Genomic DNA, 26,647 nt, shown 5'->3' with positions numbered 1-26,647 from the left:
CCAAGGCCTTGGATAATCTGATCCCTTATGATCTCTCCCACCTCATCACCAACTATTCTGACTTGCTCACTTTGTTCCTCCAGCCACATCAGTGTCCTTGCTGTTCTTCAAACATTCCACACATCGTCCCCCTTCAGTGCCTTTGACTTTACTTTCCTCTGTGCCTGATACACTCTTTCCCCGAATATCTACATGGCTCACTCAGTCATTCCTGTCCTGAGTTTGTCAAATGTCGCCTTCCCAGTGGGCCTTTCCACAACTACCATACATAAAATGTACATCAACAACACTTTCCTGCCCTGCTTTTTTATTCTTCACAAAGCTCTTATTATCAATGACATACTCACTGTATATTCTATATACTCACTTGCTTATTGCTTATTCTTTGTCTTTGACTACCAGAATATAAATATCATGAGGTCATAGACTTTTTTTGTTCACTGTTGTATCCCCGGACACTTGAACTGCTCTGGGACCATGACAGATGCTCAAAAAATATAGAGAAGATGAATGGCTTATGGGGCTGACTTTGGCACTTTTTTTGTTGTACAAATAAATATTAAGATTATAATAAGATTTGACTACTAGTAACCTATACTTAAGGTGCTGGCAAAGGGAAGAATTCCTCTGACAGAATAAGGGGCTCTGTAAATTTATACAGGAAAGACAAAAGGTTAGATATTGACATCAGGCTTCCTGAACTTCAGAAGTCCTTTTATAAAGCATCAGGGTAATATATTCCATTTATGACCTCATGAAAATCAGCCTATCAAGTACTAGGTACTGTGCTTGGTGGAGACACAAAAATGTACAAGATTTGACACTCTCCCTCAAAGGATCGATTCAATATCGGCAACCATTTAGGTTTTCCATGAAGTTTGCTTATTCCTCTTCTCCCAGACATCACCCAACCCTATGACTATAATCAAGGTAGGCATGTGTTTAATACCAGGCATCAATATAGTTACAACACCCAACAAAGAGTTGAGGAGTTTACAATACAGATGCCAAGGATGCTCTTGCTATGCTGGACATGGCTCCTCTTTCTGGAAGTATTGGCCACAATATTCTGATTCTGAATTCAAGTTCAGAAGAGCCATTGCTCATGAAAGTTCCCAGCTTAAGTGTTCAAACACTTTCCCTCCTCATGAAGGTAAGAAGGGAATGGGTTAGGGTTCTGCAGTATAATATTTGAGTGTGTAGAGACCCTGGTGTGATAAGTCACAGATTTCCTTACATTTACTCTTTGGTGTAGTTCAGCCTTTGTTTCCTCATCATCCCACAGGTCATCAGGAAGACAGTTGAAATCAGCCTGCCACTGAGATACAAAATTTTGCTTATGATCCGGACGCCTTAGAAAGTGCTGGAAATTTTTTCTGTAAGGGATTAAGAGAATGAGATGGAGCTTACATGACATGCCCATAGACTACAAAATTCTAACTTTGGAAACTTTACTTACCTAATCTCATACAAGTAAGCAAGCACAATATGCTGCTCTTCTCGCAGATGCCTGAGCACTGTTTTGACAGAGTCTATATAGGACTTTTCTATTAGTTCCCAGTAAGGAACTAAAAATGAAGGTAGTTCCTGTTAAATGGTAAAGCATACAAATAATCATTTCAAAGTGAAAATACTTCTCAATAATTGAGCCAAAAAGAGCAATACTGAGCATAAAGACCAAAATGCAGCTGTAACTATCTAAAGCGTTCTCTGGGAAACTTCTTGCTCCTCCTTTCCTCCCTTCCCCCAGTTAATTTCTATTCCAAATAAATTTTTCATATCTCAGTTCAGACATAATTTCTTCCAGAAATCCTTCTGTGATCCAAAAAGTCTAGGTGGTCATCATCTGAAGTTCTGGAGTTCTGTCTTAGCACCCTGTACCTCTCCCACTGTAGTAGTGATGACTAATGGCAACTGTTTATTCATTTGTCCATATTCACCTCTAGAATATCAGTCTCATAAAGCCAAGAACAATGATCGCTTTATCCACCACTCTATAGTTTTTTCTATTAACACCACAGTGTCTGGAAGATAGTAGGTGCTTGAGAAATATTTATTGAATGAATAAACAGATTGCATATTTTGCCTAAGTTGGAAAACTGCATCTCATGGAGAATATCTAGTGTTTGTGTCAGGGTGATGAGTCATTTCTCTGAATTCACCCAAGTGGTATTATCTTTGCTGTGTGCACCATGAAAACTTAGAGAGTTTCTTTATGTTATCTTTTTTTTTTTTTTTTACATTTATTTATTTTTGAGAGAGAGAGCACAAGTAGGGTAGGGGCAGAGGGGGAAGGAGATGTAGAATCCCAAGCAGGCTCCAGTTGTCAGCACAGAGCCTGATGCAGGGCTCAAACTCACAAACTGTGGGACCATGACCTGAGCCGAGGTTGGACACTTAACCGACTGAGCCACTCAGGTGCCCCTATGTTATCTTTAATGAAACAAACAAACAAACAAACAAAAAAACAACAATCAACACCAAGAAAGAGTCAAAATGAAATAAAACTGAAGATGCATAATATATTCAATACAAATTCTGTGTGCTACTTATTCACTTATTGGCTGTGAATATATTTACTCAGGGAATTACACGTGAGTACCTGAGAGGTCATCTGGCTAATCTCCTTTCCAACTGAGAAATGCCAAATACTAGAGATAAATGATCCAAGCTCTCTATGGACCTCACTGATACATTAAGCAAGACATTTTAGGGTAGGCCTTTCAGTGTCACACAACTCATGTTACTGGAAAATTCTCCCTGTGTTGATAAGAAATTTGCCTTCTTATAGTTTCTGCTTACCGGTCCTAGCTGTGTCCTTTAAAGAAGGGCAGACTACATTCACACAGTCTTCCCTATGACAGCCTGTCAGATATTTGAGGACATTAGTGAGGATAGGTAGGATGGGATTCAAGATGAAACTTGATTGTTTTTGTAGTCCCAGCATCCAGTGTGGCATTTGCTTATAACAGGCCCTCCATAAATTTTACTGTGGATGTAAGCAGACTTGTCTGAACCCAATTTTATCATCAGTTAAATCTTCAGGAGACTGGATGGATCCATCTAGTTCTAAAAGCCTATGATTCAATGTCTAGCCACTTTTAAAGTATTCATTTACTTACTTAAACATTTACAGTTCCTTTAATGTTCCTCTGACATTATTTTAACATCTTTTTCTTTCCTGGTTCTCCCCTCTGGCTTCTATTCTTTCATGAGCTCTCTCTCTCAAAGGATGTGGTATCCAGAATGGCACTAAAGAACATTTTAAAGAAGCCTACTACTAAATCACCCTCCCAGTTGACTTAAATACATTAATTCACACTCTACGCATGGCGAGTTACTTAACTGAAGTAACACCCTGCTCACAGATCTCATTTATTTATAAGAACTTCATGACAAATTGTCAAATACTATTTTGAACTCAAGATATACAATGTTAATGGTATTTCCCTGATCCATGTATCCAACCTTGCTCTCAAGGAAAAGGAATGGGCCAGTTCATCAGGACCTAGTCTTAGTGAAACTGTTTGGGCTCTGGGTGATCATTAAAAAAAATTTTTTTAATGTCTATTTAGTTTGGAAAGAGAGAGACAGACAGACAGAGTGCAAGCAAGGGAGGGGCAGAGAGAGGGAGACACAGAATCCAAAGCAGGCTCCAGGCTCCAAACTGTCAGCACAGAGCCTGATGTGGGGCTCCAACTCACAAGACCATGAGACCATGACCTGAGCTGAAACCAAGAGTAGGACACTTAGCTGACTTAGCCACCCAGGTGCCCCTGGATGATCATTTTTGTAGTTTATACATGCTCAGAAGTCATGCTTTTAATGATTTTCTCTCAAATTTGGTCGGGGCTTACTATATAGAGTATTGGTCTGTATGTTACTAAATCTCGTCAGCCTTTTATTAAATATTTCAGTATTTGCCTACATTTGGTCTTCTGGAATCTCCCATATCCTCTGTGGTTTCGATGAGATATTGATAATGTCATGCCTGTAGGTTCTTCAGTCTCTGGGATGTAATTTTTCTGGGTGTGGGGACTTAAACTTCTATGATGTGCCTAGGTATTCAGATCTGTACTTTCCAGTTAAATAGTCTTCTTCTCATTGGATAAGACTGAGCATGAGAGGAAATCGGTAGCCACAGCAAATATGCACCAAAGCTTCAGAAGCTAAAAAGCAAAGGCCTCTCACTCTGACTGCCTTCTCCATTCTCTCTGTACCTTCCCTGTGGCTGACAAAGGGAGAAGGACCCGGGCTCTCCTGGAACTTGGCTGCTGCCTCCACCTGGGAGAGCCAGATATGAAAGCAATCTCTCTCAGTATCTCAACCTCTCTTTCTCTCTCTCCTCTCTCTCTCTCTCTCTCTCTCACTCAGTCGGCCTCTCCCCTTCCTATTCTTCTTCTCCCCTTTTCCTCTTTCTCTGTCCATATGCCTAGAACCAGGGTTACCAGATAAAGTATAGGAGGCCCAGTTAAGCTCATTGATAATCTGAAATTAAAATTTAACTAGGCATCTGTCTTTCTTCTCCCTTGGCAGGTAAGCTCTGCAGCCCATGTGAGAAGTTCAGGGTGGGAAAAGGACTAGAATGGATCCTGTGGCTGCTTTGTTTCTAGGCTCTAGACCACTTCTAGTTGTAGCAGAATGTGTCCTCCACATGGTTTCACTTAGGCTACTAGAGCTAGAGTTCTGTGCTGCGTATCTTTCCATTGTCCCTCCAGACCAGCCTCCTACACTTCATGCTTCATGCTGCTCAGTGCCCTGGAAGGCTAACTTATGTGAACTATTTCAGGAAACAACCTTGTCCTCCGTCTCCTGGGAAAGAGATGTGAGAGCAGAAAGAAACTAAGCTCTCGTTATGTATGTCCCTGCTCTTCTCTGCTGCATCACTGTGAGTGGCTGCACCCCTCTGCTGAAGGCCACAGCCCTCTCCATGCAGAGCTCTTCTTGAGGTCCAAGCATTTGCTCCCTTTCCTCACATTCTCAGGCTTATAGGCCGTATGGCTCCCAGTTATTCCTTATCTGGGAGTAGTAATTAATCCTTGAATGTTCCCTTATTTTTGACCTTTTATTCAACTCTCCTTAAATTACCATCTGTTTTCTGCCTGAATCCTGCCTGCTAAAAGATCTAAATGGGAGCTGGTGCCATATCTTAGTGTTAATATTTATTTTTTTACTTCTATCCTCTATTTCCTTCTTGTCTTCTATGAATGTATCCTTCTCATGAGCTTCAAGGTTTAGAGTTAAGGATTAGATTTCAATACTTTTGTCTCTTACTCCCAAACCCTGCCAAGTAACATCATTTTATCTCCTTCCCAACAACTACTTCGTTTTTAAGTAGGCTTTTCACACAGCACAGAGCCCAATATGGGGCTTGAACTCTAGACCCTGAGAGCAAGAATTGGATGCTTATTCCACTGAGCCAGCCAGACGACCCTCCCAACAACCTGATTCTATGGCAGTTTTTAAATAGTTATTTCAAAAAGTAGCTTCTGTTTGGCTGAGTGATATTACACACATCCACAGTTATCATTTAATGATATCAAATATTTTCTGTTCTAACTTCCTTATCAATGCTAATTAATTAATTCATTAGAGCTCTATAAAGAATCTAAGTCAATTTTTCCACATGTTCCTATCCTCTCTCAAAGAGTTTATAATCTGATTGGGGAGATGATACATTTCCCTAGGAAAGAACAGCAACACCACAATCACTGAAATTCACTATTGGGTCTCAGATGCCTGGCAGATGGTCAGTGCTCACAGTTCATAAGAGTAAGAACTCCCTGAGGATTGTGATGTAGAAAACAGAGGCTGCACCTTTTACAAAGCTCTTTGTCTTTGAAAAAAGACCATTCTTGGTGATTTTCTTAATATGATGTATTTTTTGAAGCAACCAGATTTGCCTAGGTGGAGACTGGGCCTTGCAGTTGTCAGAGAACAAAAAACTGAATGGAGTTTCCAGGGCTCACTAGGGGCATCTCCTGACCTTATATGGGTGTACATATTTAAAGTTCTCAGGCCAGATAGCTATCTGTTCTTTTATTAGTTTAGTCGTGTTCCAAAAATTTCTATTTCTAAAAATTCAGAGGTTAAACTTTATTTGAAAGCATTATAATGTGGGCATGAGAACATGGATGAGGACTGTAATTTGCTGGATGTGTGTTCTGAGAAAGTCATTCTTCCAGGAAACTGCATCTCTGCTTGTCCTTGGGGAGAAAATTGGTCCTTACAGAGCCCATTTGTTCTGCTTTCAGCACTAAATAGCAGTTCAAAGTATGAATCAGAAACTTGAAGGAGTAGAGTGGATACAGTGTAGTCCCATGAGTAGTCTCAGAAACTCACCTTGGCTTTTTGATGAGCATACGTATCACCAGCTATGAAAGGCCTTCTAGATGGTGCAAGTAATGGTGTGAATCTTACTGTAAATAATAGGAAGACTGGTTTCTAGTAGCTTGAATCTAAACTGCCATACCTCAGGGATTGGCTCGTTCACATAGACCCATTCTTCTGATCCTGGCTTAGGTGGTGGGGGCACTACCGGAGTAGGTGACACCACTATAGACTCAGCAGGTGACTTCTTTACTGATGCTTTCCCTCCTGGTGATTTTCCTTTAGGAGAACCTTGAACATACATATTACATCATTTCACTACAAGTGGATGAACAGACCCAGATTCTGGTAGATGAATACATCTAGGATTACTGTGGACTTCATGCAATTCATTAAGCAATTTTGGGGAGCAAAATTCAAAGCCCCAATTCACTACAGCCTCCAAATTAACCAATAATACCACTAACAGATTTTCTTTAGTTTATTTATTTTGAGAGTGAGCAAGAGAGAGAGAAAGAGAGAGAGAAGGAGCATGCATGTGCAAGCAGGGGAGGGGCAGAGAGAGAGGGAGACAGAGAATCCCAATTAGGCTCCACATTGTCAGCACAGAGCCCAGTGCTGGGCTCAATCCCATGGACCATGAGATCATGCCCTGAGCCAAAATGAAGAGTCGGATGCTTAACTCACTGAGCTACCCAGGTGCCCCCCAGTACCAGTTTGTTTAAGCCACTCTATTTCTTTTGTCCAGCTGGCTTTGAAGAGCAACTTGATATTTTATTTTTATCGCTTTCCTTTCTTTCATAATGAATATATGGTTATTACAAAGCATAGACTGTAAAGTGCATTTCATTTATAATTGCAAGTAATGGCAAATTAAATTCTCCATCAGAATGAGAAAGAAAGAAAGTATAATATGAGTGGGTGGGGGAGCAGGGAGAAAGGAGGCTATTAAGAGTCAGTCAGAGTCAGTGAAGGATGTGGGGAAGGAGGTGAAGTATTACAGCTTTTGAAAGTCTCAACATTCCCTGAATGAGACAGAGGGTTTCTGAGTGGGAAACTTTATTTCTTGCTATAGTCAGGGAGTATGGATGAAGGTACCTGCTGGGCCATAAGCCTGGCTGAATTAAGGCATGAGCGAGAGAAGGGGAGAGAGAGGTAAGAGAAAGGAAGGAGGAGAAGATAGAGGAGGAGAAAGAGGAGGAAAAGAAAGAAGCCTAATGTTCAGTTCAGAATCCAGAAAGGGCATATGTTTCACTTCCCCTAAGAGCATCAAGAAGGGAACCCAGACCAGGTGGGTGGCATGGCACTCTTATGGTCTGAAAGATCTGTGACTGATCAAAGTAACTTAACTCAGAAAGCCCAATATTTCCTTGAAGGGTCAGGGTTATTATTGTTTAGAAATTCATTCAGCTTAAATTACTCTTACCATCAGAATAATTATTGAGACTTTAGATGCAGTTTATAAATGTCTACAGATTTGGGAACACTTTGTTTCCAAAGTATATTTCCTTAATGAGTATTATTTAATGATAATGTTGCTTAGAAAAGTAAATGTATCTTAAACTTTAATGCTGCTAAAAATATATTGATTACAAGTAGAGGGGAAATTGTCAGTTATGTCTTATGGACAGGTTAGACACTTTAAAATAGTATCATTAGGGGCACCTGGGTGGCTTAGTCGGTTAAGCGTGCAACTCTTGACGTCAGCTCAGGTCACGATCTCACTGTTTGTGAGTTCACGCCCCACATTGGGCTCTGACTGTGAAACCTGCTTGGGATTCTCCTTCTCTCCCTCTCTCTCTGCCACTCTCCTGTTTGCTCTCTCAAAAGGAAATTTAAACCTTTATAAAAAACAGTATCGATTATCCACAGGTCTGAAGTTGTATCTAGACATTTTTAAATTTTAAAAATAATTAAGAAAATCTTTGTTCAGGCAATAACCAACAATATTTATAATTTGATATATTTCAATATGATGATTTTTTCATTATTTAACTTTAATCTCTGGTGAAATGAAAGTGTTAACACTATGGCTACTTTCAGATGGATTTCTCTCAGAAGAAGTTGGCAATTGTAAATGTGAGACTGGAATGATTTATTTTTTCTTCTTTTCTTAAATATCATGATCATTCAGTGAAAAATAAGAGCCAAGAAGTTTTTTTGGCCATTGTGCTTTGATTCAATTGAACTTTTATCTATTTTTTAACAATGAAAATTCTAAGAGGAAAAATAAAATGTGAATGAGTAAAAATGTATTTATGCCACAGGGAATGGAATTAGACATCACCTTTGAACAAAATATATTGACATCTTAAGTGTAACAGGGGGCATTTCTTTTTTAGTACCATTTACCCAATCATCTGGAAGCTTCAATTTCTAATGAGAGACCTGCTTTCACTTGCAAGTTGGGGATCATTTAGCCCTCAGTGTGGCTGTTCTTTGTTGAAAGAGAAGTAGTTTGTATTTATGTTTTTTTCCTAAATTTGAACCAACTTCAACTTGGGAGGAATGGGACATATAAATAATACATTAGAAATAATTGAATGTCTCTGATATCCTAATGGCTATCGTAGAGCAATAAGCCTTGGGATCCAGCTCAATGGTTCTCCAATTTTAGCTATCATCAGAAGTCTCCAGAGGGCTTATTAAAACACAAAATTGCTGGGACCCTTCAGAAGTTATAGATTCAGTAGTTCTGGTTAAGTATTTGTATTTCCAGGAAGTTCCCAAGTGATGTGGACGCTACTGGTCCCGGGACCACTCTTAAAGTCCCACTGTCCTAGTGGATGCAGCGAAGTATTTCAATTTCATTAGTCCTTTATCTTCTTCATTCTGTTTTCCCATGTCCTTCCAGTTAAGTATCACTGATGTTTCTTTCTTTTTTAAAAAACTTTTTTTATGGTTGGTTTATTTTTGAGACAGAGACAGAGCACGAGTCGGGGAAGGGCAGAGAGAGAGGGAGACACAGAATCTGAAACAGGCTCCAGGCTCTGAGCTGTTAGCCCAGAGCCCGATGCGGGGCTCGAACCCACGAACCGCGAGATCATGACCTGAGCCGAAGCTGGACACTCAACCGACCGAGCCACCCATGTGGCCCAATCACTGATGTCTTTAACACTGACATCACATTTATTGCTAAGTGGCCTGGTAGCACCTACAAATATAAGACAAGTCAGAAGGTAAGCACTGGATCAATGCCAATACAAATACCTGGGCAGGCCAGTGGACCTAAAGACACTATTCCCCAGTGTTTGTTCCATAAAACTCTAGTCCCAATGGGTACTCCTGTAAGAGAGAATTCTGCAGCCAAAATATTTTCGGATATTACATATTGTATCTCCCAGTCCCTTAGAGATGTGTATTCATGTATTTTTGTAAGTTCTGCAATTAAAATCTTTTTAATTTGGCATATGTCAACATTCTCTGAAACTCGTTGATTATGAAAAACTTTCTTCATTTAGCTCCTAATTAACAACTGCTAGGTAAGGTCATAGGGTGGAAAAAGCTGTTGTTTTATGCAGCAATAACATGGAACAGTGGCAGATGAGTTGAAGAGAGTAAGAAATACTTTGAGAACACTAAAATGCACTTGCAAATGGCATTTTAGTGTCAAGATTCTGGGAGAAGAAGGGTAGAGATTGATCTAATATGCAGAGAAGAATAGAAATGAGTCAAAGATGTCAATAGCAGGAAATACAGATAAGTTTGAAGAAAGAACAGAGATAGATCGCTTCTTAAACCGTAAGAGATGATTTTAATATAATGATATCAAATGACCTGAGATAAACAGATAATCAGTCAGTAGTGTTCACCCCCAATAATATTAGTTTCAAATGCTAAGAATTAAAATTGTGATTTCCTTTTAATGAAGGAAATCCTGTTATACATGCTGAAAAACAGCATTTCTATATAACTGGAAGACTTCCAAATCATGATTACAAGCTCACCTATTTCAAATATTATTAAACACCATAGAAATTGAGTAAAATAAAAGCAAAAAAAGTTTGAAAGTTCTTACTTACTTAAATGGAGCTACCTGCATGATTCCTGTGTATATATTTTACTGGTTGAACTTGTATTTGCTTATGGTTTGTTTCGAGTGTGTATGCTTTTAACCAAGGATGCTCTTAAACCATGTACATTATTATGTTTAAACTGATTTGGTAACTAATGTGCATAGTATATTTAATTCATAGTTTTGAAAATTCTATGTTGATCCTTCATTTGCTTTTGGTGATCAATACGAGAAAATAAGGAATAAATAATGTAAATGTGAAAATTATTCTCCTATTAGTAAACCGGTAGAGCTGAGCATAAATTATAGCGCTTAACATTTTAGCTAAAATTTACATCTCAGTGTTAATTGACCAGGTGGCCCTAGTTATATATCATGTTACATAATCAGAAAAGTATGAGATTCTCTTTGGGGATCATGGTTATGTAATTTTAAATGGCAAAATAAAGAGCCTTTTCAGCCCATCATTTTGTGAACTTGCACACTTGTGACTTACAACTGCACTGGCAATTTGTAATAAAAAATTAAACAATGGCACATACTTCATGACAACCCCATTTGAACATACGCTGAAAAAGTCAACTGTATTTATTTATAATTGCATTTCAACCTTTGTGTGGTTGTTACAGCTGCTCAACATAAATCTAACTAATAGGCTTTCAAGAGCCTAATAGGGTTTTCTTCTACCATCTACCAATTACATTAATAAAAAAAAAAAAAACCCTATATCCCCTTTCTTTCACAGAAATAGTTATAATAAAATAGAAAAAAATTAAATGAAATTAGGGTCAGGACAAGGACAACTTAAAGTGGAAGGAAAAAACTGGGAGAGGAATTAGAAAGCAGATGCTGAGATCCTGGTACCCTTGCACAGGTACAGCCACTACCGTTTAGGACAATCGGGATAGGAAATATTAATCATTTAGAGGTGCTAATTATCTAAGTACTCACAGGAAGAAAGATGGTCCTGTCCCTTGATTCTGAATGACATTTATCACCTAGGATTTCATACAGGGGCCATTAAACGATGTAATGGGCATACTATCCCCTCAGAACATAAAATGCCAGGTTGTTATTGGTATAAGGAAAGATTCACCTCCACTGCTATGCTATGTTGTGAAGGGAGTTGAGGACTTTGTGCAGTGCACATCAGTGAAAGCAATTTGATGGGAGCCCAAGAAAATACAGTTCAGCATAGAGCTTTCTGATGGCATAGCTTAGCCCAAGGATAATACCTAATATCTACAATGAACGGATACTCTATATATGACCTTTCTCTAAATTGTTTCCCACAAGCATCATTTTTCTCAGCAAGACCTTTGCTAAAATCTAAACTATGGAAATAGTGAGGTTATATTCTTTGGCAAGGGCTTATACTTTACAAATGCCCAAGAGAAGTATTCAGTGTGCACGACTATACAAATCTGGCTCTTTTCATGGAGGCGGTTATAAAATCCAGAATCATATTGAACCACATCTGTCTTTATCTGCAGTACCTTTTCTTTTGAGCGCTGTGTCACCTTTCTTCCCTTTTCCTTCCTGAGGAGAGTCTTGCTTACCAAGCAAGGGTTCTAAACAAAATTCAAGACATAAACATTATTGCTGATTTTCTTTAATATCCTGGGCTAGATCATTTGTAAGAAATCAAGTGTTATTTCTCACAGATAAACAGTTATATTTGTGAGGTCTTTACTATGAGCTAAAATTAATCTGAAGATGGAATGGATTAAAACTTGAATGACAGCCCTTATATGCTATTCTATTTTGTCACACTGAACAGTTCAGTCCTAAGTACAAGATCAATATTTGGTAGTGGATTTGATTGTAAACTCTTTAATGCAACATGGCTGCAGAGTGTTAAAAGTTAGTTATAAGTCCGTTTGAATCGTATAGCTCTTTTTTGTTCATTTCAACTAAATGATCCTTATAAAATAAGATAGCGAAATCTGTATTAAGAACGACACAAAAACAACTTGAGGAAGGGCCAGATAACCATGCTGTCTTGAGATGGTGCATCCTTGAAGTTTTCCTGACCCCACACTTGATTGCCTTGTGACTTGTAGATTTCCATTTTGGATTAACCACAACTTGTCATGTAAAGGATGATTTGGGTATATTTATCTTGGATTCCTTGGACTCCAGTTCAATATTATAGTGAAAGGGGGAAAATGGGAAATTGATGATCTCAAGGTCAATAAGGTGTTCCAAATAATAAGTATAGTTCCTTGAAAAAGTTCTCTGCATCCACATTATTCACCAAATAAGTTCCATCATTACCTACCCTTTGCCCTGGGCTACAGTTTATTCTTCATTGGAAGGATGGACATAGAAGGCAGTTTAAATGCCTATGATGGAGAGACCCGTCTGACCTATTATTGATATTTAGAAGTGATAATTATGTGTAAGTGCATAGCACATAGCACATTTACACTTCTCAGATCCACCAACCAAGATTTCATAGAAATAAGACATAGGGAAGGATTAACACTGAAACTTTGTTAACCTCTATAAAAGGACTTTTAAAATCCACATAGCTGACCACCAAACTAAAAAAAATAAATAAACAAACAATAAATAAAATCCAAACATTTGAATTAGTTGCTTTTTTAGAAATAAGCATAATAACAACAACAATAAAGCCTAGTTAAGCTCCTAATTCCTTTAATAACAATACTTTGGGCAACCAACTATTTAAGTAGTTCTAAACTAGCACTAAACAAAGTGGCAGGGAAAAGAAGTTAAAAATAGAGATACCTGAATTTTTAAAGGAAACTGAATTTATAAAGCATTGTGGGCAAATCTAATCTCTTCTGGGGTCAGCATGCACTAATTTTTTTAAACCAGTTCCAAAATATATTCTGAAATCTCAAAAAATATTTTTAAATAGCAGCATGGATACAGTACTATTGTATTTTGTCACATTGACAACTTTGGTTTTAGAGTAAATTCTGAAGTTTGGTAGTAGACTTAGTAATAAACCCTTTTAATGGAACACTGTGAACTCTTTCAAATTTAATCCCTAGCACATTGGAAGTAGATATAAAATGCATAACTATATACAATGTAGAAATATACAGGGACAAAGTGACTGTTAGTACTCAGTGCACTATGCCTCCTTCTTTACTCTATTTCCATCCTTTTTCTTTTTCTTTTTCTTTTTTTGTAAATAATTCCTTTTTTCATCTCAACTTCGAAAGACTGCAGTTGGGTATTTAAGCTGGGCATGTTCAGAAGCCTCGGGCTTTCATTTCTGAAAATGCTCTCATTTGAAAAAACAAACTGTAAATTATTTATACAGAAATAAACAAACCTGTCAGAAACTTTCCCCATAAAATCACTGAACTAAGCTTCCCTGAGCTGTAAATGCAGAGGTCTGTTTTGCTGCCTTCAACTACTGCCCCATCAATCCCCTCAAGCTCTTGAGATCTCTCTCAGATAATGCATTGTTTGGAAGGCAGTAATTAGTCCTCTGGAGATTAACACTTGGATAGGTTTTTAAAGATCAGGCATTAGGCCTGTCCTTGGTTTAAAAAAAAAAAAAAAAAAAAAAAAGAGACAGATACAGCACTCTTTTAAGCAACAATAGCTTTATTTTTCCTCCAATGCACAGTATGCAAGAATACAATTTTTAAATCGCAAGCAAACTTCAGAAACTTAAACACTGAACTGTGTTATAACCAGAAACACTAGAGATTGGTTTCAGGGAATGGTTCAAATGCCTAGATCCTCCAGACTGTGAGCAGACTGAGGGGGAGGTAGTGGTGGGGAGAGCCATGGTCATGGGTTAAATGACTATATTAGGTAACTCTAGGCTTGCTTGAGCCACTGTCAGAACTGTCTTCCCTACTTCTAAACAGCATTTTAAAGATTTCCATCTTTCCTCCAGACCTCTGTTTTGTTTTGTTTTTTAATTCCTAATGAGGCAGTGAGAAAAGGGTGCATATTTAATTTATAGCTTTGTGCTTTATTGTTCATATGATAAAAAACATTTCTTTAGATTTTATGTATTTTGCCTTTAGTCAAGCCTCATTTTATTGGTACACAGTGGTCTTTAATAGACCATAATATATGTTACTCAAGTCTTCAGATTTATTTGTTTAATATAAATAAATTCAATTTAAAAAATTCACATCCACCTCAAATCTCCATGAAGCAGAAAGATATGGAGTTTAGAAATGCAATCCTGACACACAAGATCACGGATTCCTAGGTAGCCTTATTAATACAGAGCCAGTCACTTCACAAAGCGAAAACCAGAAACAGGGCCACACTGATCTCCTATACACAGCACCAAACTGATACTAACATTCTATCAATATCAGGCATTGCAATAGTTGAGCACTTTGCTTTGGTCATTATATTTATCATCTACCACTGAAGTTAATAGTCCTTAGTGGTTCAAGATCTAGAAAGAACTTAGGCCAAAACAAACTCTTTATCTATATATGTTGTAAATTACAAACATAGGTTTCCTGAGATGCCAGATGCTTGTTTCTATCCTTTTATTACCACATATACTCCCACTAATGATTAAGTTACATATGAATTCTAGTCTCTGATGAACGCTGTTGATTTTTTTCCTTATTCTTGTGAATAACTGGCTATACTAACTCTCATTTTCTGGAGATGTTCTCACTCTACAAAAACATAAGTCTATGATTCAGCAAACAGATGTCTGTCCTTTCGATCTGCTCTATGTTCCTCCTGGTTATTCTCTGTGCCCTCCCTATTCTTATCTGTGGCCTTATTCTAATCAGCGGAACTGTGTATGAGGATCTCGCGCTCCCTCCTACACAGTAAAGTACCTGGGCTTCGTGACAACCATGCTCTTAGCTACTAAGGGCTTTTCCACTTCCATCTGAGTCATCATTTGGTTTCAAACCATTGAAGTTGCTTCAAGTCTAAATCTAAATAAATGCGTTGGTACTGTTATTTATAATTCTTATCTAAGTGAAAATAAGAAACTGGCAAAGAGGATTATAAATTATTCTGTCAATCACCTGATGTTGGTTTCCCTTTTGCAGTAGAAGTTTTTGAATGCTCAAGTTGAGGATGGGTTTCCTTCTCTTTTTCGGGCTCAGTAGGAGGGAGAGGAGGGGGTGGAGCCTCAGCCAGGGGAACTTCTTCTTTTTTCTCAGCTTCCTTTTCTTCTAATTTCTTTTTAACTTTAAAAAAGATGGTAAGAATGAATCTTTATTAGACACTCTAGACACCTGCTACTTTACTGGAACCAAGATAAGCCTAAATTAATATAAAATTGCCCTTGCTGATTTAAGGCTACATGCATGTTTTAAGGCTCATCTTTAAATCAGCCAGTCTTTAAAACTAGGGTTTGAAGCCTTCTCTTCCTGTTAGAAATGCTGTTTTCTTTGCTTTTTATGGTGATAGTGATGATGATGATGATGATGATGATGATGATGATGGTGTGAGTGTGTGTGTGCGCGTGTGTATAGCAGGTAGAAAGGCTTATTGAGGGGTGCCAAATGTAAAAGTAACAATCTAGATGTAGTTAATGCAGTGGAATAGGAAAATAAATGATTATTTCAAAATTCCCAGTGGAAAACCAAGGTGAAGAAAGCATGAAGAGAAAGTGAAGAGCAATGTGACAGAAGTCTTGCAGGTGCGAAGGAAACAGAAGGGGAAAGAAATATGCCTCACCGACTTCTGGGAGTAGATACACACAAAGCACTTAGAATAGTGTATAGCACTCAAGTCTTCTTAGCAATTCCTTAATTCATGCAGCAACTATTTTATTGAACTTGAATTGCGCCTTGAAGGAAAAGAAGGGTCATAACGATGAAGTAAAAGTCCCACCACTACTGCTAATAATAGTAGTAGTAGTAGTAGTACAATCCATAGCGGGCACAATTCTGGATGCCAGAGATATATCAGTAAAACAAAAAGGAAAAATCACTGCCTTGTGCTGGGAGCCGCACTGGCCTCTCTGATGGCAGTCACAGCAAGGAAATGGCAGTGTTTGCACAGCTCCTGCTGTGAGAAACGAAAACTGGTATCTCCTTCTGCTACTACTGGCTCATATTAGAAATGAGCCTGCTGGTATTGACCAGGCCTCACAATATTCCATATCAGACCCATATTCCGAACACAGATACCACATAAGGAAAAGCATATTCCTGCCTTTACAAAAGAGATTTTAGATGAGAGCTCTGTGGGTGATTGTCAAAAGCCTCTTCCTATGGGCCTTGCATATCAAAGACAATTGAGCCTGGACCCAAGACAAAGAGCCTAATTTAGAGTTTAGGAACAAACAGGGGTAAAACTTAACACGTACAGCTTCTTCTAACTGATGATGTATGACAGTCCCTCCCCAAAGGCATACCATCTGCAAACATCCTCCCTTACAGGTGGCTGGGATGAGGATAGAAAAGAGTAGCTAACACATAACCCAAAAGCAAAAGGCTAACACCTTTAGGGCTCCCGTGGTGTTCACACATTTAGCATCAAATAGGTTTCCACAAACTAACCAGTTCAAAAACATTCATCCTCTTGAGAGCCAAACAGAATAATTCCTAGCCTAACTATTTACGACTTAACATATATATGTCATCCTATTTTTTCATTAAGAACATCCTGTTATTTCCTTAGTTGTACAATTCAACTTCACTATGATTGAGGTAATTCACAAAAGGCTTCCCATTGTAAAAATTCCTTTTTCTGATCTCATGTTGTTCTTGAACCTTTAAATAAAGACACCAAAACCGACAGGTCAGAGATGCCTGCCTGGTGATCAGAAAGAATCTCGGGGCTCTCTCACTCTCTCTCTCGCCGACACCGTCCATCCTTCAGGGACCCCTGGACCTGTCGGAGCAGGCCTCCGACAGCCTTGTGAGGCTTGCATTTTAGCGGTGGGAAGCAAACCATAAACCTGATGAATTATTTATGTAAGGGGTTGGGAGGTGGTAAGTGGTGTAGAGAAAATAAACAGAAGAATAAACAGGATCAGGAGTGTTGTGGGGCAGCTTTTTAAGTTTTAAATAGAGGGCTGAGCAGGGGCGCCTGGGTGGCTCACTCGGTTAAGTGTCTGACCTCGGTGCAGGTCATGATCTCATGGTTCATGGATGGGTTCATGGGTTCATAGGTTCATGGGTTAGAGCCCTTAATCCTGCCTTGTGCTGTCAGCATGAAGCCTGCTTCAGATATCCTCTGTCTCCCTCTCTCTCTGTCCCTCCCCTGCATGCTCTCTCTCTCAAAAATAAATAAACATTTAAAAACGGCTGTTTTATATACAAACAGCTTTTTCCTATTTAAGAGTACACTATAGTTATTTTTCACCTCAGAATATATATAGAAGTACTACATCCTTTTATTTTTTTATTTTCTCAAATTAATCAGGGTGTTTAATGCAGAATACTGGGCTAGGGTCAATGTTTATGGTTTTAATGATAAAACAGTTCTTAAAGTGCTTAAGCAATAGGAATGTAAATCTTAAATAAGTAGCAGTTGAGTTTGTTAATGTACACAGTGATTGGAATGTAAAATCTTGATGAAAATGTTGAAGTGAGCCTGACAAAAACAAACTGATTTCTAACCTGTAGATGTCTGAAGTTCTACCTGAGAATTAGTGTTTTTGCCTCCCAACACAGACTCTAAGATTGTTTGGGGAGGTTTCCTCTGTCCTCCAGCCTACTTTCTATCAAAGAACATGTTAAGCCTCTTAAGTAATAAATTGTTTAATACCATCAAGCCATATATTTTGAAATATATGAAAGAATAAGAGAAGATTTGAAAATGCCATCCTTTCAGGAAAGCTTTACTGTAATTTTGGTTCACTAAGCGAAAACCTAAAGATTATGTACTATTCTGGTGTCAGTTAACTGGAACATTATGGTGGTTAGGTCACAAACGTAGTGACAGGAGATAGCCTGCTATCAAGGCAGCTTCAGAATCCTTGTGGGGTAACTTCGACCATTTTTATTACACCAAGAAACTGCCGCTGTCAATAAAATTAGGGGTGCCTGAGAAACAAAAGGAAAGATTTACTTCCCATATAATTTTGCAAGATAAAAATTATCCATTGAAGTCTGGCTTTGGCAGTGTATTGGCCCAAGATCCCATTCAATAATACTTTTCAATAATACTATGAAAAGTTAGTGGGCAATTATTATTGGTTGAATGGAGGAAAGAGGTCAGGATGGTTTAATGTGATGAGATGTATTACAGAAGGAGGCTTAAAATAAGCAGCTAATAATCGGGAAATTCACTGATTTTATAATTTTAAATGAACTGCCCATGGTTCCCATCCTAAAAGGAGGGTTAAAGTCCCAAGGTTAACACTGAAATCTTTACCTTCTCTATAACATCCTTAATTTTAACCTGGCTATTTTTTTTTCAGATGAAAACAATGCTTTCAGTGAAATGACTTCTTTTGATTAAATTAAACAAAGAGAAAAAACATGTCTTATTTTAGAAATGTCTGCAGCAGAGAGCTAAAATCATAAGATTTGCAGACAGTATTACCCAAGTAAAAGAGAGAACTCAGTAATTGCATTTTCATTTTCTCCTAAACTTGGTAAAATCACACATTTTAGTTACATACGTTCAAAATTATAAAGAAATGTAATTACCTTTATTCTCTTTTTTTATTACTTCAGTTGTAAATATTTCTTTTACTTTTCGGCATAAAGACTCTTTATCTACTTCAGCATTGATTTTTATCAAAATATTTTCTGGCTCTGTAAACCACTGCTCCAATAAAGGCCAGTTGTCCAAGAAGCCTATAATTCTGCAAAATAAAAATATTGAAAATATTGTATGAACATCATATACCAATTAAAATATTTGGGTAACATTATGCATGATTTACCTGACATGTATAATGAAAAAAAATAAACTACCAATAGTTCAAACTGAAAAAGCAACTCTAAGAAATTATTTATTTTGAAGAAATTATTTAATACCATTAAGCCCTATTTTTTGAAATATAGTAAAACCTTAGATCATGAGTAAATTTTCCTGCAAGTGTTCTGTAAGATTAACAAACATTTCTAGCTTTTATTTTTAAAATTTATTTTTAATTTGATAAATGAGCAATGTCTTGCAATACAAGTAGTATGTGACACTGAATGCCACATAATCACAACTGCGCCAATGGTTCTTCTCTCATTCTCTCTCTCTGCCTGTGGAATTGTCGGTGATTGCCTTCCATGCTCAGATGCTCCGTCTCAGGCCATGGTGTTTGGCAGAAATCACTGATTCTTCGGAACGTTGTAATGTCCCCACAACTGGCACTAGTGTATTTTTTGTCACTTCAAAGCACCTATGGACAGTTCTTTGCTTTTCCAGACAAGAGGTAAGCTTTGCTTCATTCTAGGTCAGGCTGCCTGCAGATATAGAGCCTTTCCTCTGCTGCCTTATCACCAGTTACATTAAATATAGTAGTACATAACAAGAATTTATTAATGCTGTACTATAGACAACATCCGTGTGGGCATATACAATGGCCCCCATGCAGAAAAAGGTTGGCAAGAAAGGCAGTAAGAAGGAGATGACTATGATGGAAGTTAAGAAGGAAATCACTGAGAAGTACAAATGAGGTATGTAAGTAGCTGAAATTCTAAGATTTTGTAAGAAGTCTATGTCTGCATCTTGTCTGCAGAGGAAGAGGGGACAATGAGATTAGGGAGATGTGTAAAACGTGGGAAACTGCAAAATTTTGTAGAAAATACCACCTGAATAAGGCTGTAACAGTGCGAGTGATGATTTGTGTAATGACAATGCAATGTCACATTTCTGTGAAATCCTCAAAAGGAGGCAAAAGCAAGTGTCATTGGGTAGGTTCCTTGTTAAAGTTGCATGAAAAGGAAAAAGATTCCATTGAGCCAAGAGACAGCTGTGATTCCATTAGTGATAGTGGAAGTTGTTCTACACAATAACCCTCTTCTCTTGTCTGCCTCACACCAGACATGAATGTCTTCAAAGGTAAGTACAGGTTAATTTATTTTTCTTTATACTTTGTATTTCTTTATTGTTTTATATTATATTACATGATGGTATTGTAATAATTTTTGGGTTGTGGAACAAATTATCTGAGTTTCCGTTAATTCTTATGGGGAAATTCACTTTGATATACAAGTACTTTGGATTATAAGCATGTTCTGGAAGAATTATGCTCACAAATCAGGGTATTATTGTATTTGTAAGAGTAAAAGAAGATTTGAGAATGCCACCATTTCAGGAAACCTCTAGTGTAATTTTGGTCTACTAAGGGAAATCTAAAGAAAGATCACCTGCATTCATCATAGAGTTAACTCTGAGCACACTTCTCTCGGTAGCTACAGACTGAGGTCCTCCACTTTTCTCTTAGAGACAGAAATCAAAGAAATCTTTGAGTAAGTGTAGATAGCTCAGACTTATTTGTTTGGCTCACAAATAATCTTGGAATGTTTTTTGAAACTTTGTCTTCCTTGAGAATAGATAAGCTTAAAGTAGCTGATTAGCTAATTAATGTAGAAAATTACTTTTCTCTGGCTCACATTATATTCTTAGACTTCTCTGGGTTTTATAAAATTGTCTAAGTTTTCTTTTCCAATGGGCACACAGCACACAACCAAGAGAATGCGTGTTTTTGTTTTTGTTTGTTTCTTTCTGTACAACAGCATTTAGCAAAATGGAAATTGTTTTAAACTACACTCTGTGGTCTGATGCCTACTTCTTTCAAATATAATGGTTTTCAACTGGCATTTGCTGAATGAGGGCTAATTTAGGATTCCATATAATGAACTATAAGGGGAAATGTTGCCTGATTTGATTCTTCTCTTGCTAGTCTATGATGACTTATGCTCTGAATATGAAATCTAGCACATGAATATTTCACTTAACATCAAAGTTATTTAGTTTTGTTTTACTTGTAAAAGGCTGAATGCTGGAAAATACATTTTTTTTCTAGATTTGATAATTCTAAAGTGACTGGTTGTCAGTCGTTCAAAAGGCAAGAAATAAGAAGCAGAACATTTTTATTTATTTATTATTTCAAATTTATTTATTTAGACAGAGAAAGGGCATGTGTGCATGTGCACTCCATGCATGAGTTGGGCGGGGGCAAATAGAGAGACACACACACACACACACACACACACACACACACACACACACGGAAAGAGAGAGGGAGAGAGAGAATCTCAAGGAGGCTTTGTGCTGTCAGCACAGAGCCTGATGTGGGGCTCTATCTCATGAACTGTGAGATCATGACCTGAGCCAAAACCAAAAGTTGGTGGCTTAATTGAGTGAGCCCAGGACACTGAGTTTTAAACTAACCTGTGCTGAATCTGGTCTCTTAAATTCTGGTCTTTATTCATATCCTGGTTTTCAGCACCTCCCTGTTGAGTGTTGTCTTCATGAGATGCTTCACTTGAAAATGCTTCAGCTAGGATATAAACATTAGTTAATTAGATAATTTGCTAAAGCAAAGTTGCAGTAGCACTGCTAAAAAGTACTGATGCAAGAAAGCCAAATAGATATGATCCTGCCATTGGTTCAATATTAATAAAAATGTTTAACAACGTGAAAAGAAAGATATAGTTTTGGGATCAAAATTCAAATTTTTCTTCAAAATTGATGGAAACAAAATATGATATAACATTAAAGAAGAGCTGCAGTTTCAACGTAGAGGGTCTCAGGATTTACTCTGAAGAGGTGAGAATGTAAAGTGATGGGCCATCGTGAATAATAAACTAGGAAACAATTAGAAAATCAACATTATGGTGTATAGATTAAGAATGAAATAACAGTGTGGCCATAAAGTCAAATATGTATAAAAATTATTTGTCGCTGTTAGGTTATAATCCAATAAGGTAAATTACATTCCTTTCTAGATTTTATGATCTTTCCTTAGAGAACAGATATAAAGGAACTGGGTATGAGTGACCAAAAACAAAAACAAAAACAAAAACATTCTCAACAGCTCTGATTGAATCCTATTCAGGGTTAATGGTACAAGTCCAGAAAACTCATAAATTTAGAATAAATGGACAATCATAAAGAGAAAAGAGAGCCTTGAACTGGACTAAAAGGAATTTAATCCATGCAAGAGAACACAGAAGACTGAACTAATAGTGTTCAGGAAAACAAAGGACGCTCACAGGATATAGTAACCAATTTTTCTCCATCTCCATTCAGGATAGAAAAAGATGAAGTGATTTAGAATACAGAATAATGATATAGGTTATTTATAAAACCAAAAGATTACTGACACCAGTGATAAGTGATGGAAGGGAACTCTTCTCGGGAGGTGCTTCATGCACCATGTCGTGGTCACTATCTCATATTTGTCAAGGACTTTAGAACATCGATCAGCATTCCTCTCCCCAAACTCTACCCTGGCAATGGTCTCTTCCCCTTCTCTCCACTTCTGGCACTCTCTTTCCAAGGCCATGTCCACATCCTGTACTTTGTGATCACCTTGAATGGCTCCATTCCTGCAATCTTAATGACCTATACTCTCACGATTTGTCTTTCTAGCACTCCCATATAACCGATGAATCTCTCCAACAGTCATTCAGTCCCTAAATACCTACACCCTTTACCCCAAATTTACCAGCATTATCTTCACTTCACTTTATTTTCTGGCAAAGCTGAGTTGCATGGTTGAACACTTCACCTTCTCTCCCTCACCTAACAATTTCAATTTGTGTCCTTCTGCAACACCAGCCTTAGATGATATTAGCTCTCTTTCCAAGTCTACATCTGCACTGGTAGGCATCACTGAAGAAAAATACACAACTTCTTAACTTGTAATCTCACTAATCCCTTGGCTCAAAACTCAGCTGATAGATAGGACAGACAGACAGACAGACAGATAGATATCTAAGTTTCTTGAGAGTTATCGTCACTCAGGCTCTCCACCTCACCCCCCACTCATGCCTCAGTTCACCCCAGACCATCCTTCCCAGTCCCCTACTCCATTGAAACAGCTCTCATTCCAGTCACCAAAAATCATCAAGGCCAATGCACATGTTTCAGTCCTTATCTTACTTGATTTCTCTGTTGTATTTATAGGTAAAATTCAGAATACAATTCTTAAATACTTTTACATGTTATCTTAGTTTTACAACAAAACTTGTAAAGCAAGATTGTGATTCTGTAATGGGTCCCAAATTGCACAGCTCATAAACAACAAAGAAGGGATTTGATTCCAGTCAATCTGACTCCAGGCTATGGACTTTATACTTTTTTAACTGTGTGTTGAATTATACTTGACAAAGAGAATGCATACATGAATATATAGCTCAATGGCCTCACAAACTGAAAGCAGTACCCAGATCAATGAACAAACATTATCAGCCCTGGAAGGCCCTCCTGCTTTTTCCCAGTTACTATTAGTCACAGAAGTTAATGATACAGAGCCTGCACTCAAAACTTCTTTATACGTCTCTCCATATTATGAACACTGCTGCTCCTGCTCAGCCTGGACAATGGACTGAGGAACTGGCTAAAAGCCCACGCAGCCACTTAATCTTCCTTTCTGACACAGCCTTACGCTTTAAACTGCCTGTTTCCCTATCCTTAGGTCTCCTTGTTGGCTTTGAGTCTGGTCCATTCCTCTCTGCCCAGCCTTGGCTAGACGAATGTTCAGCCTTTGAGCCCATCTGACTTTGGCTATCGGCTGCTTCCTTGTGATGTTGTTCTTCAGGCTATTCCACAGACCAAAGCATCGCAGGACAGCACACTGCACCAGACCCTGAAGGCTGGGCTCCCATTCCCAAGCCTGGATCTCAGGACCCTACTGGTCTGGAATGAAAACAGTACAATTTTATTTTGAAAATCTGTCTTTTCTTGGCTTATGAGATACTACTTTCTCTGGCCTTCTTACTCTCTAGCTGCTGCTTCTAAACACTCGTCCTTGCTCTCCTCAGCAAATTCCAGTGTTTTCTGGGGGGTCATCCTGGATCTTTCTTTAAAGTACATTTTTACTCCTAGGTGATATCTTGCACCTTCAAATCATTAACTTTAGTACATGGTTCCTTCCTGACATCTAGCCCCATTTAGAGAACTGTTCTCTGAACATCTTAACTGAAAAGTACCACAGTTTCCCTAATGTTTCCCTAAACAATCGCTATGTGTTTCTTTCCATATTCTCTAAGTAAATGGTAGCATCATTCATAAACTCTGCAGGTCAGAAACTTGTGGTCATCCCATTCTCCCTGTGGCACATCTCCCACCCTCACTGATCACTGAGTTCTGTAGTTTGCCTTCTAAATACCACTCGAAGCGGAGCATTCCCATCTTGCCTCTCTCAGCTGTTGTGATGGTTCTGTTGTTTTTCAGAGGGTAAGAGTTTTCTCATTTGTTTTTTGTTTCCAATGTCACTTCCCTTCTAATGCATCCTCCATCCTGAGCCAGAATGGCCATTATAAAAAATCTAACTAATTGCATTAAATCTCAGCTTTAATATCATTCAGTGACTTCACATGGCTTCAGGAAAATGTTCAAACACCTTAACTTGGGGCAAAATTTTTGCTTGGCCCATGCCTACTCTGCAGGCCCATTTCTGCCCCTCTTCCATACCTTGCTGCCTTTCAGCTCTACTGAGGTATTTGCTGTTGTCTAGATGAACCATGCTCACTTGCCAAGGTTTGTGATGTGTTTCTCTCTACCTCTCTCCCTTTCTTGGACTGGTTAACCTCTTCTTATGCTGGGCACACCTATTATAGCGCACAAGTAACTCTATTATATAAGCAGCTTACTTTTGCTTCTTCTTACACTACATTGTCACTACTGAGGATAGGGACTTGCTTTTCATTGTTTATTATCAGTTCCTGGCAAATTATAAATCTTAGATGAATGTTTACTAGTGGTGCCATTTTAGCTCCCTTCACTCTAGACCAGTGCTATGCAATAGAACTTTCTGAGATGATGGAAACATTCTACACCAGTGCTGTATGATGTGGCAGCCACTAGCCACATGTGTACATAAAATGTAGTCAGTGTGACTGAGGAACTGAATGTTTAATTTGTTAATTTTAACTAGTTTAAATAGCATGTGTGGCTAGTGGCTGCCATGTTGGACACATAACTCTATACTGCAATCCCTTGGTTCCTTAGCTACAATCTCCACTTAATTCTTTAACGGGAGGATGCATTTCTTCTTCATTACTCTATATCCAGTGCCTAGCATAATGTCTGGCACTCAGCTAGCATGCTATAAATAATAAATGAATATATGAATGAACAAAATATTGTAGAAAGGTAGAATTTTATATGTCTGAACAGTTTAATTGAGGTCTTGACTAACTAATGAGGAAACTTCAAAGGCCATTCGAACCTTATATTCTAAGAAGGAAAAATCTTTTTTTTTTTTTTAGAAAAAATCTATAGATATGAAAGAATAACACTTTTTCCTAACTTAAAATACTTAAATACGAAAGCTGCAGATTTATTTTCAAAGTTGTGGGCATATTTAGCATACTCAATTCTGACCAAAATAAGTAAGAATTATAAATTTAATGGTTTCATACTAGTTTTAATGGTTTAGCTGGCCTAAATCCAACAATTGGCTCAGTTCATTTCAAACTAAGAAGTATGCAATGTTAGAAATGTATGGTAAAAAGAAAAATCACACTGTGTTTTAATACTAAGTTCTGAGGGTAGATTAATATGATGATGTGTATATGTGCATAAAACTTGAAAAAGGAGTTCTCCCTGTGGTAGGGGATAAAGGGCATTTTTGAGCCTAACTATAAATCAAGGGTCAAGATAAAGAAAGTAAACAATTTATTTTATTTTTAAAAGTTTATTTATTTATTTTGAGAGTACTCACAAGCACGCAGGTAGGGTAGGGGCAGAGAGATCGGGAGAGAGAGAATCCCAAGTGTGGAGCCTGACATGGGGCTTGATTCTATGAACTGCGAGATCATGACCTGAGCAAAGATCAAGAATTGGATGCTCAACTGACTGAGCCACTCAGGCACCCCAAGGAATTACACAATTTAGATGATACCGTCAGCTTTGAGAAATTTGCCAGAATCACTAGTCATGTAATTTTGATAGGGAATTGAAAGAACTCAAACTGGATTGAGTTAGACTTCTTGAAAAATTGTCGCCAATTGATTTCCTTCTGTTTCTGAAACATACAACAATGTGCTTCCTATGGAGCCCCAAGACGGTAGGCAAACCTTTTCCGGCTCTTGTTGAGTTATATTCAGCTTTCAAGGACCTTCTCCTCAAAAGGTCTCTGTGTGTACTTTATAACAACTTGACATACCCACTTTCAAATCAGACTGATCTTGAGTTCAGGGTCCTGTTCTGCCACCAGTGGGCCATGGATTGGCAGTGCTGTTAGCCAAT

General features: G+C 38.0%; 1 protein-coding gene across 1 annotated transcript in view; it reads right to left on the bottom strand.

The window, feature by feature from the left end:
- Positions 1 to 26,647, bottom strand: part of SPEF2 (sperm flagellar 2) — a 187,517-nt gene that overhangs the window by 79,535 nt on the left and 81,335 nt on the right. The window contains exons 17-23 of the mRNA XM_077760172.1: positions 21,620 to 21,728; positions 18,931 to 19,088; positions 15,346 to 15,510; positions 11,842 to 11,916; positions 6,473 to 6,621; positions 1,460 to 1,587; positions 1,238 to 1,376 (exon numbers count right to left, since the gene is read on the bottom strand). Coding sequence (XP_077616298.1) covers positions 1,238 to 1,376; positions 1,460 to 1,587; positions 6,473 to 6,621; positions 11,842 to 11,916; positions 15,346 to 15,510; positions 18,931 to 19,088; positions 21,620 to 21,728 — 923 coding nt within the window. The remainder of the gene's footprint in view (positions 1 to 1,237; positions 1,377 to 1,459; positions 1,588 to 6,472; positions 6,622 to 11,841; positions 11,917 to 15,345; positions 15,511 to 18,930; positions 19,089 to 21,619; positions 21,729 to 26,647) is intronic.

This window comes from Crocuta crocuta, unplaced genomic scaffold, assembly GCF_008692635.1.
Source record: "Crocuta crocuta isolate KB4526 unplaced genomic scaffold, BGI_CrCroc_1.0 scaffold150, whole genome shotgun sequence".
In the NCBI taxonomy this organism is placed as follows: Eukaryota; Metazoa; Chordata; class Mammalia; order Carnivora; family Hyaenidae; genus Crocuta; species Crocuta crocuta.
The sequence above is the reverse complement of the archived record's forward strand: the minus strand, read 5'-3'. Positions and strand labels throughout refer to the sequence as shown.